Consider the following 22,150-nt stretch of genomic DNA (forward strand, 5'->3'; position numbering starts at 1 on the left):
TTTCGTTTGTTGGTTGTTTCTTATACTTTCTCCCCGTATTCGTTAACGATCTTCCGGTTCTACCACACACAAACATACATAATGGCGGAGAGTAACAAGGAGCATTGGCGAGGATGATCGCAGTAAAAATCCCACACGGCGACGATCATCCCTAAGTTCGCAATGAGTTCCTGTGTTTGTCGTACCGGAGTCGCCCGACAGTTGGCCTTGGCAATGGCCATCGAAGCGAAGAATAAAGGGGTTGTGTTTTGTGGATCAATTCGATTTACCTATTCGCTTCGAAATAGTACAATAGCCTTGTCTACTAAACTAGGAGCCAAGCGAGAGACAGAATCAAGTACTCGATTCCGGCTCGGAACGCAATTCAAATAAGAACGTAACTAACTTAAGTAGAAAAATGAAGGTCAAGAACACACAAAAGACACGTTGTTGTAAAGCGATTGAGAAAAAAGAATATTGTAAGAGTCGATAGAGAAAAAAGAGAAAAAAGAAGATATAAAAAGAGCAATTCCGTACGCTTGTTTGGCCTCCCGTTTCTACGTACGCAGAAACCGGGAGGCTCCGCTATTTCTACAGACGATCCCTGAATCAACCCAACAACCCAGGAGGTTCGTTTCCCAACGTAACGCTATCTATTATCTAGTATACAACCCGCCCCAGTCTCGGGGCGAGTTCCCCATTAATCCTGCACGATAATGGTGTTCTCCGTGTCGCCAGCTCCGCACTCTTGTTGCTTGAGCAGGAGCGCATCGTCAAGGATGAGCTTAATTCTGTCACCTAATCGAAGACCGTCGCTCCGATCAACATCATCACCGCCGCCGGTCTTCGGTGCGTCCGAGGAGGGCAGCGTATCACCGCCGCGGGCCGCGGCTGGGATCGCCACCGGGATCTCGATCGTTTGCGTGCTCAGCAGATTGTCACTGCCGGGCGGGTAAATGGCACGGATTACTATGGGCTGTGACGTGAGTGTAACGTCGCCCGGTTCGGTGACGGCTTGAGGGGCCATCACTTGGCGCCGTGGAGTGTCCTCGGGAAGCTGGTCGATCGATTCCTGTGACTGGTAGACGGACGACGACTCCTGCGACGGTAGCTCCGAGGAGCTAGTTTGGTCGGTGTGGATACCGCTGTCCTGGGAGCCATTCTCGCTGCCCATACCGTCCATCTGCTGTTGCTCATTGTTGCAATCCTACCGACGAGAACACAAACACAAATTACAATCGATGGAAGTGCGAAGCGTCCGACATTCGTTTCTTTTTTTTACGGGACTTCGGGTTACAGGAGCAATCCCGAAATTACTAACAAACGGCGCATGAAAATGAACATATAACGACCAGGTGGCGACAGTATGTGACGTTAATATGCATCGCATGGAGAGCATTACATCTTTTACTAGGGAGCAGCGCAGGGAGCGAAGAGCATTAACAACACGTGAGTGAGCGCACTAATGAAACGAGTTACACAACACCGACAAGGCGAGAACGTATGATGATGATCCTGTGAGAGTGCGATGCCGCACGATCGGTGATCTTTTCTGAGCGGGGGAGCTAAGGAGCGGTCGATTGGTGTGAAATGGGTGATGCTGGAGGGTGTCTATTGCCCATGGAAATGGTACGAACACTACGAAGCACACAACTTCTTGCGTTTCCGCGATTCAGGATTCGGACGGCGCATTTGGGTATCTAAAAGAACACATTCTTAACAACAACTATGAAACGTTGCTACCCCGTTGCGAAACATTATGAGCACTATCAAAACAGACGCTAGAGAACGAAACTACAAAACGGCGAACTTTGTACAAACCGGTTCAACGATTGTAAGCGTTTTCGAACGAGTAACAGGAGCGTTGATATAAAGAAGTGTATGTAAATAGAATAAAACAACAAACATGAACTATAAACGGACGCTAAGAACTGCGAACAAGAATTATTTACTGAATTTACACACCTAACACACTACACGCAGGAGGGAGCAAACGATCGATTACCTCGGTTGTGGCGGAAAGGGCACATTGGACTACATTGGAGTACATTGGAGTTCATGGGGAAAGAAGAATTTCTGTTTCGGACAAGGTGTCTCCGGTTAGGGGCGGGTTGTTTAATAGTACGCTACGCCCCAAATATTGTTACCACCGTTATTGATCGTTTCGATGATATCTTCGATAGCCTATGGCGTCGGATATCGGGTTGTAAAGATCATCGGGCGATTGGTTTTTTTTCGGGCGGGAAAAGAGAAAGATAAAAGCTTATTAACGTTAACGTTGACATCACTCGCTGGGATGGAACTCGTGGGGGCATCCAACTGTGTCGATCGATGGTACGTTTCCCGCGGCTGTGTTTGCTCTGAATGATCTGTTTCTCTGCAAGTTGGTGGTGTTGTACTTATCGATATTACCGGTGAAATTTACTTCAAAAGACATCCTAATCACTAAAGAAACATTCAGAACTTCTACAGTTGAAAGAACTCGAACTAGCGAATGGAAAACCTACAAACGGGAACACAGAACGCCATTTTCAATCGGATTTAGAGCTAGCAGAAACCGTCTAGGCAATGGTACTTTTGTTCTATCCAAACTCGGTCCTAGGTAACGTACAATTGAATGGCTAAGCCTAGCAAACTTCAACCGTTTATAGTACAAGCTTATCGCGTCATGGATTTAAAATCGGGTGGTAGCTAGTTTAAAAAGAGCAAACTTTTTGTGTTATTGTAAAACATACGAAACCAAACATAATGCCTCTCTCTCTCTGCGGACTAATAATTACAATGAAAGATCAGGTTAGACCCAAACTCTGTAGCTTACAGCAGCAGACAGTGTAAGGGTGTCAAAAAGGAAAACCAACCAAAAATGTGCCTTTGCATCCTACCTTCGTAAAAAGGAAAAATAAGAATTGCAGAACAAAAGTGTATACTAAGTATTTGCAAATTAAATTAAAACAAACAACTTAAGATACAAACGAAAGAAAGAAAAAACCAAATTGAAAAGGTCGAAATCAAAGGTACAGAGAAATCAAACGGAAATAGGAAAAGAGATCACACTTACGACCCTGTATCGTTCGACAACGCCAGTACGCGGCTCGGAATGCTGACCAAAGGTCCTGTTGTGCTCATAATTTTGCACCGGTACGGCCAGGTACGGCGCGGATCGGTTTCAACTCGCGCGATCACGGATTTTATCGGCCGCCGCCGCCGACAAATGTACCGGTTTTATACAGATTCGGCAACAATAAAGATTCGCGATTTTATATGGCCAGTATTTTTGTAGTGTTTTTTTTAGGTGGGGACACGTAAGAAACAAAGAGACACCCATTTGTCCCGATTCAGAATTGTTCCGCGAGAAGAAAGAAAAGTGGTTTATAGTTAAGTCAGTGTGGCTTACAAAGAGGCTGGGAATGCTGTAGCGGAGTAGTGTGTAGTAGTAGAATCAGGTAAAAGTGGTGTAAAAGCGGTTACCTCGACTAACACTTTGCTGTGGCGTTCTGGTCGCACAAAAGGAAGTGAGTTTAGCTTGAGAAAGTACTAGCTTGTTGTAGAATGTAAATATGTACATTTTTTTGTTGTTGGTCGGAGTAAGAAAAAGAATCAAGTCAAACAACGAGAGACAGAACAGGAGATATTGAAAGTAAACTGTAACTTCTAGGATGAAACGAAAGCAGACTGAGAAGGCTGCGACGGCGGATCGCGGGTATCTCGAAGAAGATGTGTGAAGGAAGATGTGCGTTGTGCTGAGAGAGGGTGACTATACAGTGTCCGCAACCGTGAGCCGGAGAATGGGAGTGCGAATGGGGTAGTAGGCCTGGGACACACGGGGCTGGTTCCTAGCAGACCTATAAACTTCTTTTCCGAAAAGTGCGCTGCTTATTGTCAGTGGCGTGCTGCTCTGTTTGCGAGATTGTTAGCTGCTGCTGCTGTGTGTGATATGAGTGTTCCTTTTCTGTTTGCTGGATGCGTGTGTGTGTTGTGCAGATTTTGTGCTGCTTTTTGACGTGTGATTATGTATGCATGTGCTTGTACATGTTAATGTTTCGATGTTTTTGCCTTCCAACAACCAGCTAGAGCGCGCGTGGCGCTTGGTTGCATCTAGCACCCTGCGAGCGTTTGTAGGCTACTAGATGAAACGAAGCGCTACCGAATATTGTCTTCGCAGCGCTCCGATGCTTGCCTGGCGTTGCTATAGTGATGCCTAGAGTGTCTGCACTTACCTTCTTTAGCGTGCTGGGTGGCACCTGGAGATGTACCTTCTTTTCGCACAGCGTCTGCAGCAGTGCGATTCCGTCGGCCCGATTGTGACTGTACCGGTGCTCCCAGGCGTCCAGCAACCGATTGTAGTACCGCGGATGCTCGGTATATCCAATGTATCGGTGGCTGTTCGGGGCCGGTAGAATCCTTTCGAGTGGCGCACTGCGCGACAGTTCGTCCTCGGTCAGCAGCAAACACCGCACATCGTCCGGTGTTAGCTCGTCCAGTATCGCGTTGATGTACTGTAAAAAACGTGGATCGAAGACAGAGAGTTAGCGCTCCGCTAGGGGCCAGATTCCTTTCGTTCCATCTTACGTCTTCACGGGACATATCCTTCTGAATAAATTGATTATGTTTCAGTCTTTCGGCCTTCGACAGGCTCGTTGTGTAGATGCGCTTGTCGAAGCACAGCGGTCCCTCGAGTCCTTGTTCTTGTAGAATCTCTTTCTGCTCAGCCATCGGTATTCTGGGTGGAATCTAAAAACGAAAACCCACAGAACACAATAAACATCGTTCCGAAAGTTCAGCTTGTTTCGGTTCTCTCTCTGTACCTGATACATGACGGTGTTGAGGAGCGCCTTCACGAGCGGTCCCTTAACGCGCAGATCCAGCGAGGAGGCCGAATGCAGCGAGGGCGAAATGTTGACTTCGAGCAGCCACGGGACGAGCTCGGAATCGAGCAGCACATCGATGCCAAACAGTTCGTAGCAGTTGTACCGGCTGCCGACGTTCACCTTCGACATCGCGTGGATCGGCCCCTCGCCCGACAGTACCGTGCGCAGAACGAGATTGCGCAGCGCGCTCCACAGCCGATCGACGTTGACACCCTGCTCGACGAAGTACGACCACAGCGACTTGATCGTCCACTTGTGACCCTGGCACGCGTCCGCGTCCTCGTTTTGGCTGTAGTTGGTCGACAGTTTGTTAATACTGTAGTTCGTTAAATGCATGTACCGATCGCTGAGCGTTTCCGACTTTTCACTGTACTTGACCGACGCGAACCGGGCCAGTCCGTCGGTGTGCATGTACACCCGGAGCGGGTTCATCGACGTCACCAGCACGTACAGGCGCAGATCGAACTTACTGCCGTTGATGAGCAGCGGACGCTCGATGTAGCGCTGGACGATCAACGGTTTCCGCTTGGGGATCTGGGACCACCGATTGACCACCTTGATGCCGGTACCCCGGGCCGATGCCGGTGGTTTGATGATCCACTTGCAGTTGCGCTGGTTGTAGCGTGGCCAAAGCTGGCGCAACATTTTCAAATCCTGAGGTATAATGTAGGTACGCGGCATGAAGCCAAACTCTTTCTTGCCGTGACGGTTCATCTGCGTTTGCAGGTTGCGCCAGACGCGATCCTTGCGGCCAATCTGAAAGCTCCCGGGGAGGTGGTTAAACTTCTGGTACGGCCGCAGCGTCTTGAAGCACGTGCTCTTCATGTGTTTGCCCCAGATACCGACCCAGTCGTTCGTTTCTGTGTGTGGAAAGAGGGATATGGAATCATTAGGGGCATCCGAAATAGGACAGATTAAGGGTCTTACTTTTCAGCAACCGGAAGCCACTGTTGAGGAGAACCTTCCGCACGACGATCGGTGTAATGAGCGTCAGTTTCCACTTCAGCACCTTGTGGATGGACGGTGGCATCGGTGGTCCCTTCTCCTCGTGTGTGGCGAACGTGAGGTACGGCGGCACGTGCGGAAAGAGACTGGGCGCGAGCGGACCTTCCGGAGCGGGTCCACCGAACACGCTCCCGATGGACGTAACGACCGGTGAGGACGCTTTGCCGAGCGACGAAGGTGACGGTGAACCGGATTGTGACTTTGGTTTCTGATACGCGGCCGCCAGGTATGACCGATAGTTATCCTCCGAATCGGTGAGCGAATCGTCCAGCACCTCGTCGCCGATGATCGCAATTTCGTCGTCCAGATCGTCATCATCCTCGCCGTTACACTCATCGTCCAGATCGTCGTCGTCATCGCCCGCATCGGACTGGTCGATCGTGTCGGCATCCAGATCTTGCGTGTGTACCGATTCGCCGCCGCTCGTGCCAATCGAAATACCGGAAGGTGTCGGCGAAGCATTCCCCGCACCGGCAATGGCCGAAGTCCGCAGCGTTGGCTGCGGGGAGGCGGATTTGCGCGACGCATCACTGCCCAGCATCGACGACGAGGACGATGATGGACTGCTGCCGACGATACCGGTGCTGGTCAGCGTGCTGGCCAGTTTTGGTTTAAGCCGATTCGTGACGACACGATTCGCGCGGACCGTTACCACCTTCGTGGAACGACCGTTGACCAGGCCACCAACAGCGGATAAGGCTTTCGTCGGTTTCGTCGGGCGCTGCTGCTGCTGGGCGTGACCAACTTCCATCTCTTCACCCGCGGCGTTGGCCATCTTCGACGGTGGAGAATCCTTTTGCGCGGACACGAAGGACGTAATTGACTGCGGTGTCGTTGGTGGAGAGCTCGTGACCATCGCAAGCGACTCATCGGTCTCCAGCGTCGGAGAGATTGTATCACGGGTCCGCTTGAGTGTATTCTGTGTGAACGGAAAGAAAAGGTTTAAATGGCTACCTCTCGAGACGGGGCCATCGCAGGGGCCGACACTTACATCACGGCTGTACCGACCGGGCATAGTCCGCAGGCCGGTCAGAAGGCTGTTGGCAGCACTGTGGCTGTGGGCACTGTGGTAAATGAGTTCCTGCGGTTCCGATTCGCTCCGGGCGCGCAACTTTCGGCTACCGCCGCTCCGTTCCAGGATGCTGGTGCGTGTGCTAAAGTGTGTCTCGAGATTGCGCGCAAACCGCGACTCGAGCTGCCACTCGTTCGGTACGTAGTACCCGCCCGAGCGCCGATCCTTCCGGAAGCCATCGAGCTCGCTCATGAACACATCCTTCGCGTTGACGGCCGCCGAGCCATTTTGTACCACATTCTCCTTCGCCGGCAGACCGGAAACACCGGGCGTTACACTGATCGCCGGCAGCAGATCGTGCGTTGGCAGAGAAAGTGGCACCTTCCGGTTGGCCGCCGCGCTGGCCGAGGTGGTGGTGCTGCTGACGCTGTTCGACTGATTGGCGTGCTGCTGCGAGAGTGAAAACGATTCGATGAATAGGCCCCCCCCGCTGGCCCCGGAAGCGGGATGATCGTGCATCGCGATCGTAGGGCCAAACTTTTGCCTTTGCTGATGCGGGTGATGCGGATGATGGTGGCCAGACAGAAGCTTGCTCTTGGCCTTGCTACCCTGCTGCTGCTGCTGCTGGTCGATGGCACCGTAAAGAAGGGGTGCCATTGGAAGACTTTCACTGCGACATCTTCGACGCAACGGAGGCCCCGAGGTGCTGCTCGGATTAGAAACCGTGTGTTGACCGCTGGTTCCGCTGCTGCTGGTGGTGCTGCTGATTTGCTGGTGGTGTGCTGCTTGCTGCTTCAGCGATTGCAAGCGGACGGCCGCGGCGGAGTGGCGGGCATCGGAACCGTACAACAACCCACCGACCGGTGGTTGGCCGCCGGATGATGATTGCTGTGACGGTGATCCGTTCTGTTTAAAGTCCATGATGGTGGCGAATTTGGTCGTTATCTGGGGGTCAGAGGAGAGAAAAGGATACCATTCTTAAGCAAGGCAATATAAAGAGGAACCACTCATCCATTACACTTTGCCGCAATCGGGCCCAGCAGCAGTACAGCAGCGTGACGAATGTTCTAAAAATGCTGTCGACCATTGCGCCTCGTGTGTTGCGCAGAATTTCGGGTGGCCGCGCTCGAGATTGGCACCAGCATGCGACTACTCAGCGAGTGCGTGAGTGTGTGTTTGGGCCGGGGGGGTTACGAAGAAAGTGTGAGGAACCGGCCACCACCACCTTCAGTCACACACATCGCGCGCGCACTGATGGATAATGTTCCGATCTGCCGGATTCGCCAAAGTTGCCGAATCTTTGCTGATGTTTCGTTTCACTTTTTTGCCACACTTTTGGACACTCTCTTGTACGGCTCTCCAACCGCGCTAATTGAAGCACGAGGTGGCGCAGCTCTGTAAACGTCAAACGAGCTCCACGAGGAAGCGCTGATAGCGCGCGACACGCGGAACAGAAGGTGGCCGCCGTTCGGTTATTACGTTTCTAAAAATGTCATTACTTTGCCGAATGAATCCATCCGTCCGTCCTATCCGCTCTCTCTCTGTTCTCTCTCTGTTCTCTTTGTTGCTCAAATAAACAGAGAGCAATCACGCGCTAATCGCGTTCCAATAACTACGCGTCAATGAGCTCCACTTTCTGTTGTTTGGTGCGCCACTGGCCAGTGTCGTGATGCGAGAGTTGGATGTTTATTTGTTTTTCTACGCTGGACTGGGGCCGCCGGACCGACGGAGTATCGGATCCCCACACACATAGGGGTCTGCCGCGGAGCGAAAGCCCGCTCTCTTCCATAGACACGGTTGCTCTCATGCTGCGATCGCGATCGCGATTGCTCTCGGTTCATGCGGTGACTCTCGTCTCTCTTCGACACAACTTCTTTACGATGGGGAGCTCTGAATGGACGCAACGTTCGATCACGAGGATAAAAAACACCCCTTTGGAGCTCCGAAATGTGACCCAGAAAGATAGTTGTGCCGAAATTGGACGTGCCAACCTTTTCTCAGCCGCGCGGCGCATCTCTCAACGAGCGCGACAGTGTCTCCCGCGCCGGTGGCAACGACATTGACCGCATTGCGTTCCCGCCCGCGTGGTGACAGCTAGCTTTCGTCGGAGAAGTGTCCGCACGAGAGAGTGTGTCCGCGACACGAATGCGATCGTGAACTGCTGCTGCCACTAACAAGATCTCCGCATGGAAGGGACTCCGTTTCAAGGTTAAAACCAAAATCACCCAAGGTGTACCCGGGGGGGGGGTGCGCGCTAAAGTGCCGCCCCGGAGGACCACCGCGACGTCCCGCGCGGGGTCGGGGGTTGGAATTTCAGACTCACATTCCAACTCGAGCGGGATGACGAATGACAAATGGTGGCAAGTCGAGCGGGCGGTGCGAATGTGAAAGTTACTAGTGAAAGGGAGAAAGAACGACGCCAACGGCGGCCGTTCTTTTGGGGTGGAAGAAACGAAGAGCAAATTTTAATGACCTGCTGGGCATCATTAGCAGTTCCTTGACAACGGTTTAATGGGCGAAGAACGTTTTACCCAGCGTAAACTGCGATGGCGATCTGCCATTACTCTATAGCTCAAGGCCTGCTCAGATATGGGATAAAAGTCTCCTTATTGGTTCCCAATATTCAAAATAATATTTGGGATAACGGGGAATTTCATCTGAAAACTCACGCGTACGAGGACCTTTTTCGAGGAAACGGATGAGAAAGAAAAATGGCAAATGCCAACGGCAACACGAACATCGAGTCCCGAGTCCAACACGGTTCGTGGGAAATGTTCAATCTAAGCCGCGGATGATGATGTTTTCGAATGGGTTCTTCCTTCTCCTCTGGGCCCGAGATCCAAAAAACGAGAATGTCCGATTCCGAAGAAACACAAACAACGCCGTCTTTCTCACCTACGCAAACCGTGTCCCACCAGGGGGCGTCGTGGACGCCCGTGGACATGGTTGTTCCTGTTGATTAATTCAAACTCATTTTCCCAGCACCACCAGATGAAAAATGAAAGGTTAGGCCCCGCGGCGAAAGAAACGGTGGCCAAATGAAGAATGTAAAACACAATTATATCGCCGCCATCAGGCGGCGGTGGACAGGCGAAATATTGCCCAACACTCACACACGGGTTGTGTTTTTATGGAGACGCCTGGTGTCGTTTGGCGTAAATATACTTCGGGAGGTTCTGGTTCCGGACACATTCCGAATCAGCTCTTAATGTCCATGCGTTGGTAACAAAAAGCGTGAGCAGTGAGTTATGTGGTGAAAGCAGCGGATTTCCATACCTTTCGGGTGCGGGTTTTGAGACGGACGTTGGACGGATGCCATGAGAATTAACGCAAAATTGAGCAAAATTCAGAAAATTGTAAGTTCAACCCCATAGAGGGCGCACACATTCGCACAGAATGTTCCCTCCCAATGCTTTTATCTTTACGATGTCATGGACACCATCGGTGACCTCATTACAGTTCGGCACATCCAGGCACCATTCAGGAGCTGGGTCAGGAATTAGATGTCGGTGTTGGTGTGGCGCACTCTTGCGGCTCCCATGCTGTGATGGCATCATTTGTGAAATGCAGCACAGCGAAGCAATTAATGCTCACTCCTTTAATGGCCTCTTTTGGAGTGTACGGGATACAGTATGAAATGGGAGGCACAAATATGTTCCCTCATTTGGTCTGTTGTTGAGATTTTCACACACTCTTAAACAACTAGCTCGATGCCCCAAAAATCAATGAAACGGGAGCACCTTTAGCAGGACACAAAGTCCATTAAACACTGTTCAATTGAGGCATAAATTTGGCATCTGTTCCGATACCCGACTAGAGTACTCGCTCGCTTCGAGGCACAGCAATGTTATGGGATTGGCTGTTGCATGAATTATGCTCTGGACTGCGAGTAATGGTCCCTTTGAGTACTATGATAAAAAAGACGACAATTAGGAGAGTGGGAAACTCAAAAGTTTCCACCAAATAAACTCTCGTGCCCGCTCGGGTTCAGTGCGTTGTTCATTCTCACAGTCCTATGGGCCGGCGGTTTGCTCTGCCGTCGTTGCGACCGAAAAGTTGCAACGCACCTTCGCTGCCTTCTTTGATTTTTATCCTTCTTCGCATGATGCACGAACCACAGCGCGTGGGGCTTCTTGTCACCCGTTCGACGAAAGTAGGCTTCTAGGTAACGGCATCACCGTTGACAGTGATAGCTTTGCGGCATTCGATGAATGTGTGTAGCCCCGTTACAGTACTTACAGCGCAGCGGTACGAAATGGCGGCTTGCATTAAACAAATTGGTGGCGCTGATACCCTTTTCGCAGTTTTCGCAGCCAACATGAGTAGCGAACAAAAAGTCACTCAATTCTTCGTCGCTCGCTCGCTTGGTGTACGCTCGCAGAGCAACAATGTCTGTCGTGCTGATTTTTGCATCGAAGGAGTCATTGGTGTGAGCTTGAGACAACTTATTCGAAAGTGTCGAACGGTGAGTACGTGCGATCGTTTAATGAGTTGAGTCAGACGGAAAATTTAAAATACGCCCGAGAAACGCCCGGCAGCGGATGTTGGAACAGCAGCGGGGCTTCAGCGTTCCATTGCAGGGCTTCCGGTTCTGCTGGATGTGGCCACTGGGTCTTAAGCCTTGCGGGCGAAAACTGCAACGCTTTGCAACACCGAATGCAGGCACCATCGTCGAACGTGCTGTCAATTATTCGTACGGCGGAACACCCTGACCCAATTCTGATCGAGTGAAGGTAAGCGAAACTCTAACTTATTACCCTCTTATTGATCAGCTTTTTACTAGTTTCAGTGTTGCGTGAAAGCTGCCGCACCTCACGAGAAACCGTGGAAAAAGCTTCCAACAAATCATGCGTAACGCCACATACGCCGCTTAACTTCCGATTCCCCGCCGGATGTGGGTCGAATTTTGTGTACGGAAGTTTTCTGCAATATTTCCATTGACCCACTACAAGGTCCTCGTCGCGTACGCGAGCGAGCATTCCTCAGAAGGTGTCATTCGTTGTTTATCACCCAGTTTTTTTGCTATTGCCGTTTGGTGTTGGCATTGGTTTTTCCTCTTACGACCTCTTCCTTTCCTTCAAGGGTCGCGGCCCGTATCGATAGGTGTGCCGTTTCGAACCCGAACAGGTAGGTTTTTTATGTATCACACTCCCAGGCCACCCATCTGGAACAAGAACCTTCATCAACATAAAGTCGGTTGACTGCGAAAACGACGGCTGTCTGGCTTCGATCTATTTTCCGTCTTGTTTTATACTCCACACATAAAATATGACCTGTTTTAGTGGCGTGGCCAATTCCCTGGCTGGTGGAGAAGGTTTTCCACTCCATCGTTATCGGGGGGCCCATCGTTGGCCTATCTTTCTACCATTCTTTCACAATTAACAGAAAGTGCTGCTTCTTTGTTGCCAGTTTTTAACACATTTCGGAGAATATGGTGATTGGCAGAATTATTAGTTGTTTCTGTCTGTCGACGGGCTCGCGACAACACGGAGCATAGTGTGTCGGAATCCTCGTCTCGTCTGGCCCGGAAAATTCACAAAGGTCATTTACCTGCACCGATGTTCCGATGGTGCGGCCGTTCGACCTACCGATCCTTTTTCATGTGTCAGTTATTTCGACACCTTCGTGTTCCGAAAGAAAGGCCTCCGGTTCGATTGCTCGGCCGGTGTCGTGGCGGGTAGTTTGTATTTTCAATGGAAAATCTGAACCTTGGCAAAAGAGGGGACGTACTTTTACCTCTCGTAATTGTGTACCCGCTCTACTAAACGTAAAAATTAGGAAATGTATCACCATCGAGCATTATATAAGGAAACAACGAAGAACCGACATACAACGGCCCCCTTTATCGAGCAACGTTTCGTGTCCAAGGGCGTCTGCTGATCCCCCTACGACACGGATGTCTTTCAGTACGGGTGTGCTCCTTCGGGCAATGTAAGGTATTTTATTATTTACAAACTTCACCCCATCCGAAAGGTTTTGTTAGAAACGAGCCAAAACGTTTGCTTATGAACCGTAAAAGAACTAGCAATAGGAGGGTGTTAGCCATTTCAGCCTAATACTTCGAACCGATGCGTTCCGTTCAAATATTTGCTAAAAGTTTACGTCTGTAAGTTATAAGTCATAACAAAATTAGATACTTCAAGCACCCAAGGTATCTGCACCGGCCAATGGGTAATACTTTCGCCAAAAAGGGGCTTTGTCACGACAGAAGCCCCCCTTCAATTGAAGTGGCGCAATGCAGCGAGGTAAATACTCTGAATGTTTCTTCAAACGCGAATTAAAGCAACACTAAAGAGGGATGCACTAAAAGGCTAAAGGACATTTGAAGAAAACTTTTGTAACGCAGTTCCAAAGAAAACCCTCTTTTAGTAGTACAAAAGTCCTTTAAATGCACCCCATCAACTCTGATGGGAAAAGCCATTCTAGGGCACACCTTTTTAACGTGTCACTCGTGGCACAACCCCCGGGGGACGGGATATTAGTTTTGCCCACCAGGCGCATTCGAAGGGTAGGACAAGGACAACACACTCCACCGAAGAAACACGGTCATTCGTCAGTACTTACGTAGGTGCAGACGCAGGACAGATTTGCGTGACAAGCCATCGTTTTATGCTTTCTTTGCCGCTACTTAGAGTTGACTGTTTGCTTACAAAATCGCAGTAAGTACCATCCAAACGCAAGCTATAATGGCGCACAATCAAGTGGACTTCTTGGCGGAGCTGATTCGGTGGGTCAAGCTGATGCACAGCGTGAAAGGTCTTTGACACTCGCGTTGGGCGCTTTACACATTTATTGACCACCCGCCACTGGTACCCAACTGGTCATTCACTGTTCTCCAACATTTCTTTCCAGTGCTTAACCACGTCACTGAGCTAATTGAATTACACCGGCGAAAAAGGGTTCCGATCCAGGATCGAAGCACAATCCGCTTGGAAATTGTGCGAAAAAGGCAATAAATTCACATCGAGTGCACGTTTTTTAAGGCGAAAGGGAAGTGCAGAAGGTCCGCAGCAGAAGGAGCGCAACACACACTCAGGCTCAGGCAAGGGGCAACACCCGCGACTGACGACGACCGCGACTAGACTGGCGCTGTGAGTGGATTTCTGGCCCACGTTCGCGCCGTAACGACCCGGCGATCGTTGCTAATTTGAAGCATTTTCCGGCCGTGCGAGACGTGCGGCAGGAAGCTAAGAGCGAGTTTCCTTGCGTACGCCGCTTTGCTTGTTTGTGCAGGCAGGACCCTTCGTGTGCCCGAGTGTGTCCCCTTCGCTCGTGCGATTGGCGGGGGGGAGGTTCGGAAGTCGGAAGTTTGGCAGCAAAAACGGTGTCGATTTTTCCGAATCAATCCTTCGAAAAGAGCCCTTAAGTGATAGAGAAAAGAGTAGCTCCCTCTCTCTCTTGTTCTTTTTAGGTATTGACGATTGAGCAGGTGGCCAACCGGACGAGGGGTAACCCGGGGCGACGGAAACGATTGATTCGTAAGCGGAAGCAGACCCCGAATGGCGAAAACAACACCCATGAAAACGGTCAACAAATGGGGTGAAAGAACGACCCGGAAAAACGCATCCCCGTTTGGGTGGACGGCGGGCGGTGGACGACTGAGAACATATTCTGGCATAAAATTGTGAATTTTATTGTTTTAAACTGTTTTATTGTGCCAAAAATGTAAATTGAAAGTCATTCGAAGGGCTAACGGGCGATCACGATCGTAAAAATATTCGGAGCTAACGATCGAACGCACCAAGATTCGGCTCGGGGGTGCAATGCATTGTGCCCAGAGTAGAGTGGTTGGTGCCAAGGTTAAGTGTATCTCAGTGCAGCAGCGACGCAATGGCGACAAAGTCAATAAACAAAAATAAAACAACAAACGGCGAGCGAACCTCAGATCGAGGGAGAGCGGATAGTGCCGGACGATCTCGTAATTTCCTCTTGGGCACCAACCGTAAATTTGGTATTCGTGTTACGGGGTGGACCCCGTTCGACCCCTTCGAATGGCCACGCACGGCATGGCGACGACCGCACGACACGGCACGACACCGCACGGACGACGGCCGCGGAAATACACAAAGCAAATTCTTCGCCACTCTACGACCCACCACCCAATAATAGTGTCCGAAATTTCCTGCGGCCGAAGTGATTCATGGCCCGAACACGGGGGTGTTGTGGAAAAATAAAGCGGTAAAGTTGAAACAGAGACCGTTCACATAATCCTCCTTCCATTAACGATGCACGTCGTCCCACGCGCGGATCTTGTGCCGGTGACGAATAAAAACCCGTGATCTTGTTGGTTGGAGAAAAAATGGTCCACCGTTTGGCGTGGAACCATTTTTCATTCCAACGGCATTAGATCACCGATCTCCGGTGGAAGAGCAACATTTCGTAGGGATCTTAACGACGGCGGGGTGCCAACAGTGAAGAGACCGCAAATAATTGTTTCCGACACGAGTGACAATTGTGAGACGTCGTGAAATTTACATTTGATTTAAATTTCGCCAAACGATGATGAACGAATTGTTGATTCTCGCGGGCGCGGAACTGTCACGCGCCGCGTGGTGGCAGCGTGGCCAGAACTTCACGTGGTTTTCCGTAACACGAAAAACCCGCCAACTCGCGGTTTACTTCTCGCGAAGTTCATCTTCCGCTCTCTCGATTGCTCTGCCTCTCTCACCAACCGCTCTCGCTCTCTCTCTCACGTGTATCGAGTGCGCGTACGCGACGGTTTCATTCATAAAAAACACACAGCCTACTATCGCAAACTAGCGAACTACCTTCACGCACCATTGCTACATCGACATGAGAGCCATGTGTCGTCGAAACGGTTTGTCGACGATAAGACACACAACCCGACAAATGGCAAGTTCGCGAAAAACGCGCCATTGCAAGGAGAGAACGGACAAAAACGAAACAAACGCGTGTGACCTTCGCGCTTTACTTACCTTCGCGGATATGGAGCGAAACGCACACGCGGACACGCGATGGCCGCTGCTTTACAAAGCAATTTTTCCAATCAGAGAGGTGGCGGCCGTGACTGCTTCGATGCGGTTCGCACTCGCGGCGGGGTGGACACTTCGAACGCGGTTAATCACTGCCCGCGACTATCATTGGCGCGGCAACTCGTTACTGAAATGTAAAAGCGCATACACACACTCATGAGCGAATTCATAGCAGGCGGCGGCGGGTTAGCAATTCGAGCTGTCGAAGGAAATGCACACAAAGCAGGCGACGAGAAAGTTCTCAACGTTGTCAATAATTTCCACTGTTTCACTACGCGACGAATGGAAAAATCGGCGCCAATGCTCAGCAAACACCAAGAAGCTCGGTTGGCCGAGCCGAGCGTGCGAGCGAATTCGGACAACCACGATGGCGAACTTCCGTCCACAGAAGAGAACGCGTGCTGCGGTTGCTTGGAACCGAGATGCTCACCTGCCGAACGTGAAGCGCCGTGAACGAGGCACGGCGGGACGCGCGATGTGGACTTGGGCGCGCTTGGGCACCTGGCGGTATGTTTAACTAACTCGAAAAACCCTTTTTCGCTGCGTTATTGATCCATGAATAACGCACTCGACAGAACGCAACACAAATCATCATCTCGCAATCGAGAGAGCGCACTCACACTGGCGCGCAACCGACACAAATACACCGATGCATGCGTATTCGTATTCGCCACTTCTGACAGCTCCGATGTGTGTTGCCGCGCTTTTGTTTACGTTTTTCGTGCCACTCATCTACACCGCGACGCTCTACCGCGCACAGAAAATGTAAGTTAACTCAAATAAGTGCACTTTCTCCTTTCTCCCAATGCAGTCCGGGATGATTTGATTAGATACCGACGCATCGTCTGAGGAAACTAACGTTACACTACGATAATTAAACGTTGCAGGAACCGTTGAGGTGAGTAAACCAACAAACAAACGGAAAAACAAAGAAACAGCGAAGAAAACGCACACAGACTCTTTGCGTGTCGAGACAGTGTTGCCGAATGCTGTGAAAATGTTCTACCACTCGCGCCATCTAGGCGACGAAAGCATAGAACTACAACCGATATTCGAGTAGCTCTCGAATCGAGTACCTCTATATTCGAGTGCTTCTCGCGCTGTCAAGTGTCAGTGCCTTGGCGCTTTTTTTTTGCAGTCTGTGGTGTTTTTGTTTGGGTCAGTTGTGATAAAAATGGAGAAAGTAAAAATATCTAGAAAAGGAGCCTTTGATTGATACTAATTTGAAGCAAGCGTTGCTTTCCAAAGATTATCTTTATCTTTTACAAGATAAGGTTAGCCAGCGAAGAGAACACAAAGAAGCGGTGGATGCCAAAGATGCGGCACTCAAAGAAGATTTACAGATGGATTCACTTGCACAATGCAAGAAATTATATATATGTATGAAAAGTTTAGCGTCCCGCGAACGTTCCGTGAAAGGTATATCATTTAGAACATTCGTTGAGAAATACGAATTCCGAACCAACGCGCTTTCTTAGGCCGAACGTAGGGTAAAGGCAAGACGAGATTTTGTTCATAGAGCCCAAGAAAATAAAAAAACAAGAACGAAGCGGCGTCTAAAAGCCGAAACCAAAAACACACAGGTACACAGGGTTATACATTTATTACACACAGGGCACAGAGTACACAGGGCTCATTATACATTTATTAATCATTTCTTTCTTTTATTAGGTCTCATTATCCAAGATAAAAGAGGATAACGTGCGGTCGAAAGTAACAAAAATAAGAGCTGAAAAGCTCTATGATACGGACGAAGAGGTAAACTTTTTCTTAAATTTAATACTTTTATTATAATGGAAATTTTTCGTCCTTAACTTTGGCAGCTTAACAACGACGAGCACCAGATCCCGGCCCCAGCATCTCCGGAACCATATGTAAATTTAGATGATATGCCAATGGAGGTTGGTGGCCAACTGTGGTACCCCCGAACTCACACTCACGATGGTGGCCAAGTCCAAGTTTGGTACCCGTACCCCCGAACGGCGGTGACCGCCCAACTCAACAACAGCTTGTCGGGCAGCGAGGTGGAAAAGAATGGAACGGCCAGCAATAGTTCGATCGGTAGTGGGGTCAGCTCATCGACTGGTGGCATGATCGCCTCGATGGTTGCTTCTGGCGGATACTCGACACTTCCGGGAGCGGGCAGCGCCACAGCAGGGGGAACAGCAGGAGGGAGCGTAGAAGCTGTTCAGCTGTTGAAGGAAGTGTTGGCACACAAAAGCCACGATCAGGACTCCGCTATCTCCGCTCATCCGCGTCCGGTCATCGATGAGCGCGAGCATTCGGAGGAGGAGCATATGGAGGAGAAATTGAAAAACTTGGAGGCCAGATTGCTAATCCTGGAGCAGCAGCAGCGATTACAATCATCTCCGGCCATCTCGCTGCATTCGCCATCTTCTCCGGCCATCCCGTCTCCCGCTCCTGCAAATTTGCAGCTGCAGCTTCCAGCAAATACTCCTGAATTGATTGATTTGCTGGAAGCTGCAGCTGCAGATCCAGGCATAGGGCCAATAGTAATTAAACATGTAGAATTATATTTTAAATTAAGTTCTTTAGATATAAGTTCAATAGAGGATAGTTATTTGTTTAGGTTTATTATGAATGCGATTTTTAGCGAAAATTTTTGTAAAAAGTTAACATGGATGAATGGTAGCGTAAGATTACAAAATAAAAAAAATATTTTTAAGTTAGTTAAGTTAGTTTTTAATAGTTTAAGTAAAAATAACATTAGTATTAAGGCCACAGACAGTAGTATTAAGGCTAAAATATGTAATTTGTTAAGAAATAATAAAAGAAAAAATTAAAAAATCACGCTGTCTCTCTAATTTATTCGCACAAACTTCTGGCAAATTCGTTAGTGATCCGTCTCATATATTTTTCTTTCTTTCACTATTCTCTCCCTCACATTGAACTGATGTTGTAAACAAAATGTTTCATTTATATTTATCAGCATCACAACTTAACAAGTTTTTTGCAATTGTTCCCAGCATCATCGTAATTGCGTCGTTCGCTGGCTTCGCTGCGTTGCTGCATTCAATGGCTAAAAATGTAATGATAAGTAAATACTTATCGAGAAATGTTTCCCGATGCTTAAATTTACTTATCGAGATTCACCGAGATTCAACAGCTTAAAATTCACTATAAAACACTATTTTCACTTTCACGTCGATGTCTATTAGCGTGACAGAGACAGAAATTGCTGGCTGTCGCGTTCTCTTTCTGGCATTTGGTGAGAAAAGAATTGGCAAAAAGTTTTGTTTGTTTTGTTTTTTTCTCTTTCTTTTCTTCATCTTTCATCTCTTTTTGTCAGTTTTTTTTTTTTTTTTTTTTCGTCGATGTGAACGGTAAGTTCCGCAGCCAATGCAAATGGCTGCGTGCTGGCGTCAACGAAAGCTTTTGGGCCGAGTAAAACTTTCCAAAAATATCTTTCAAATTACAGTTAGAAATATAGAAACAAAGCGGTTACTAACCGCCAAGTACCAGTAACGTAACCGGAAGTGGTAATTTTGGGATTTGGGAATTTGTGTTCAGTCTGTTTGTAGGTCTCTCAATTCGCGGCCAAGGAAACAGACCCTATATGAAGGAGTTAATATCGCACACAGCAGTAACTAGCGAACAAACCCTTTCGTAAGGAAGTAATTCAGAAGATGATGCGAAGAAGAGCGTTGTAAGAAATGGGGGATAACGGAGCGGGACGCAACATCAACGGCGGCTGGCAAACGAAGTACCACGAGTTCGGGTCGGCACATTTGCTTTGGTACATTTGACACTTTCACACCCGTTCGCAAAAGGGGTCGGAATGATTTTTTGGTCCAATTTCTTTTGCTCCTAATCGGAGAGGTTAATTCGGCAAATGTGAGGAACATCCTTTTCCTGTGCGCCGTAATTGAATAATGGAACTGCTTTCTTTTCCGGGATTCGGTATGTTGTCTAGTTGCTCGAGACCGGATGGCAAAAGAAGGATAACCCCCGGGGACGGGGGCGAAAGAAAGCCGTGGCCACTTCCCGTTCGGCGGCACATGCTTTCATATATGCCGGCAGAATGCGAACTCAGGGGGGCGTTTGTGGGAGAAACCGAAAGGGTTTCGTCTCGATTGTGTGCCGATACTAGCGCTCTGTTATTACAATTATAATCACAATATTTTCGGTTTGTTTTCAAATACAGTTCGCTCCGTCGCCTGCCACCTGCAATGCGTCCTGGGCGGGTAAACGGGTACCCCTTAGCGGCAGCCATTCGAGAACACGAAAAGGTGCAAAAGGATTTGGAATCAGTTTTTCGTTACCTAAACAGCTTCGCCTCGTTCGCCCACGGAAGGACTGGCGACAGATTGGGGGCCGGCCGGGTTGCTTCCTCCTCCTAAATTGACAACAAAATCAGGCGGCGTTTTTGAAAAACGATCGAACGGAAAAGGGGAACAGAAATTAGGAGAACGGCGATCACGGCTCGTTGATCAACCGTTTGTTTTATTTTACTTTGGGTGCGATCGAAAAGAGAGAAACATCGATGAACAGAAAAAGGCTGAGCTCTCGCTTTGCGCTGTTAGGTGCTGAATTATTAACTGAATCTATCACGGTCGCTTCCCGCGCGCCGTAAATCATAATTAATCGATCGATTTGTTTTTGTTCGTTGGGAACCGTTATGGCGGGGTGCCTTTCCTCCCAGCAGCCAGCTGGGGACTCGGTGGGGCTCGATTTGAATGCGGCGGTGTCCTGTGGCGTGATTTTTTGCCCATCGGAAAGCCAACAGTTGCTATTGTTGTTCTGGGGTCTGTTGATGAGGTCTGTTGTTAAGCGAATCGATCATAGTGCTGAACGGAGGTGACGAAATGAGATCATCTTCCGGTTGCGTTGGATGCAACATAGGAGTTCCTTTCGAAAAAATCCGGCGTCAAAGGTCAAACGGCCCAGGACGGCACAAAATGTGGTGTCATTCTTTTGATTGGGTTCTTCGTTGCTTCGCGTTTGAAATGGATCGAAATCTGCTCGCCGTCCTTCGGGCGAAGGACAAGATAGAACGGCAGTTGCACTACCGAAAAGCGGTGTCCTTTCGGTGACAATTTAAGAAGTCATCCAGCAGGGGTGCGGTTTTCTTTGGCGGCTTGTCGGTCAGCACCGTTCGGCTACTGGTGCAACAAAACCGTCATTCGTTTGATAAAGATGTTCTCGTGTGGTTTGTGCCATTGACACGCTTTCTTCATGACCCTCACAGAAACTGGTGGTGTTGTCGTTCGAATTGATTTCTTTTGGCGGTGCCGGCGGCTTGTGCTCTCGCCGCACATCTGGGTTTTGTGGTACGCCACGAGTCCAAAGCCGCCAAGATGCACTTTTCATCGACGATAGAGCGTGTTTGTGTTAGCCAGGCCAGCTGTCGGTCGTTAATTTAGAAGTCACTGCTCCTTTTTTCTGCAGAAGCATTTTCGGGACTGTCTTGCGAGAAAGAAACGAGAATGACCTTCGTCTGGGACAAGATGAATGCATGACGTGATTCTTGTGCCAATGAATGGTCCGATGGCGGGCGGTGAGTTGTTCTTTTCCAGCGTTTGATCTGCGACTTGCGTCATTCCGCATTACACGACCCTTTACAGATTGCTGTTAACCAATTGCGGCTCCATTCGAAGAGCGGAATCTGTACACTAAGTAATATGTCTGGTGTGCTTGAATGTACCGAAATGAACCAAGAAACAAGGAACCACACTGGTGTTGCACAATAACCATTTTTGTACAGTGAAACTGGCATTTTTGGCTCTCTAAAACCAATCCAAATTCTAACCAGCTGCGCACGAGACTCACAGTGCGTGTGATAATCCTCACGAATTGAGAGATCAAAGTAGACAGCGTTCGAAGTTGGTTAGCGCGGTTCAAAGCCAGATAAAAACAAAAGTGGAGAAATTACGCTAAACATTAGCAACGAAGGAAAGAGAGGCAGTGTGTGTGTTTGAGCGAGAAAGAGAGAAAACCGTTTGCTACCGTTTCAAAGTTGTTCGAAGTAGAAAAAAAGGGTATTCCACCAGAAGACAAAGGAGAAAAACGCGAAAACGCACATAATCAACCTAAGTAAAGGGGTAAAAGATTGTTACGTTTTAATTTCATTAGCAAAGGGTGTGAAAATAAGAGGCGGAGCCTATCCTCATGAAACGGAAAACGGAAAAAAAAATGATTGGGGGGAGAAAATTTTTCGAATGGTGATGGTGTGTGTGAGCTGGCGTCTGTCGTTGTGTTGGTGCGCGGTTGCGAGCCGCGGTTTTCGCGGTTTGTTGCGCTGCCAGTCGTTTGCGCAATTCGCTAAAGATTTG

The 22,150-nt window shown here is 49.1% G+C and overlaps 2 protein-coding genes across 2 annotated transcripts in view; one reads left to right on the forward strand and one right to left on the reverse strand.

The window, feature by feature from the left end:
- Nucleotides 1–321: 321 nt before the first annotated feature.
- LOC128269658 (tubulin monoglutamylase TTLL4) lies at nt 322–7,951 on the reverse strand. Its single transcript, XM_053007040.1, has 7 exons — nt 7,883–7,951; nt 6,844–7,809; nt 5,775–6,771; nt 4,785–5,707; nt 4,549–4,710; nt 4,197–4,475; nt 322–1,186 (listed from the first exon to the last, which is right to left on the reverse strand). Exons 1-7 carry the CDS (start codon nt 7,949–7,951, stop codon nt 680–682), a joined length of 3,903 nt encoding a protein of 1,300 aa, XP_052863000.1. The 3' UTR covers nt 322–679.
- Nucleotides 7,952–17,580: 9,629 nt separating this feature from the next.
- Nucleotides 17,581–22,150, forward strand: part of LOC128271241 (uncharacterized) — a 39,598-nt gene continuing 35,028 nt past the window's right edge. The window contains exons 1-2 of the mRNA XM_053008685.1: nt 17,581–17,615; nt 17,681–18,370. Coding sequence (XP_052864645.1) covers nt 17,747–18,370 — 624 coding nt within the window. The 5' untranslated portion in view covers nt 17,581–17,615; nt 17,681–17,746. The remainder of the gene's footprint in view (nt 17,616–17,680; nt 18,371–22,150) is intronic.

Source organism: Anopheles cruzii, chromosome 3 (genome assembly GCF_943734635.1).
Source record: "Anopheles cruzii chromosome 3, idAnoCruzAS_RS32_06, whole genome shotgun sequence".
Classification (NCBI taxonomy): Eukaryota; Metazoa; Arthropoda; class Insecta; order Diptera; family Culicidae; genus Anopheles; species Anopheles cruzii.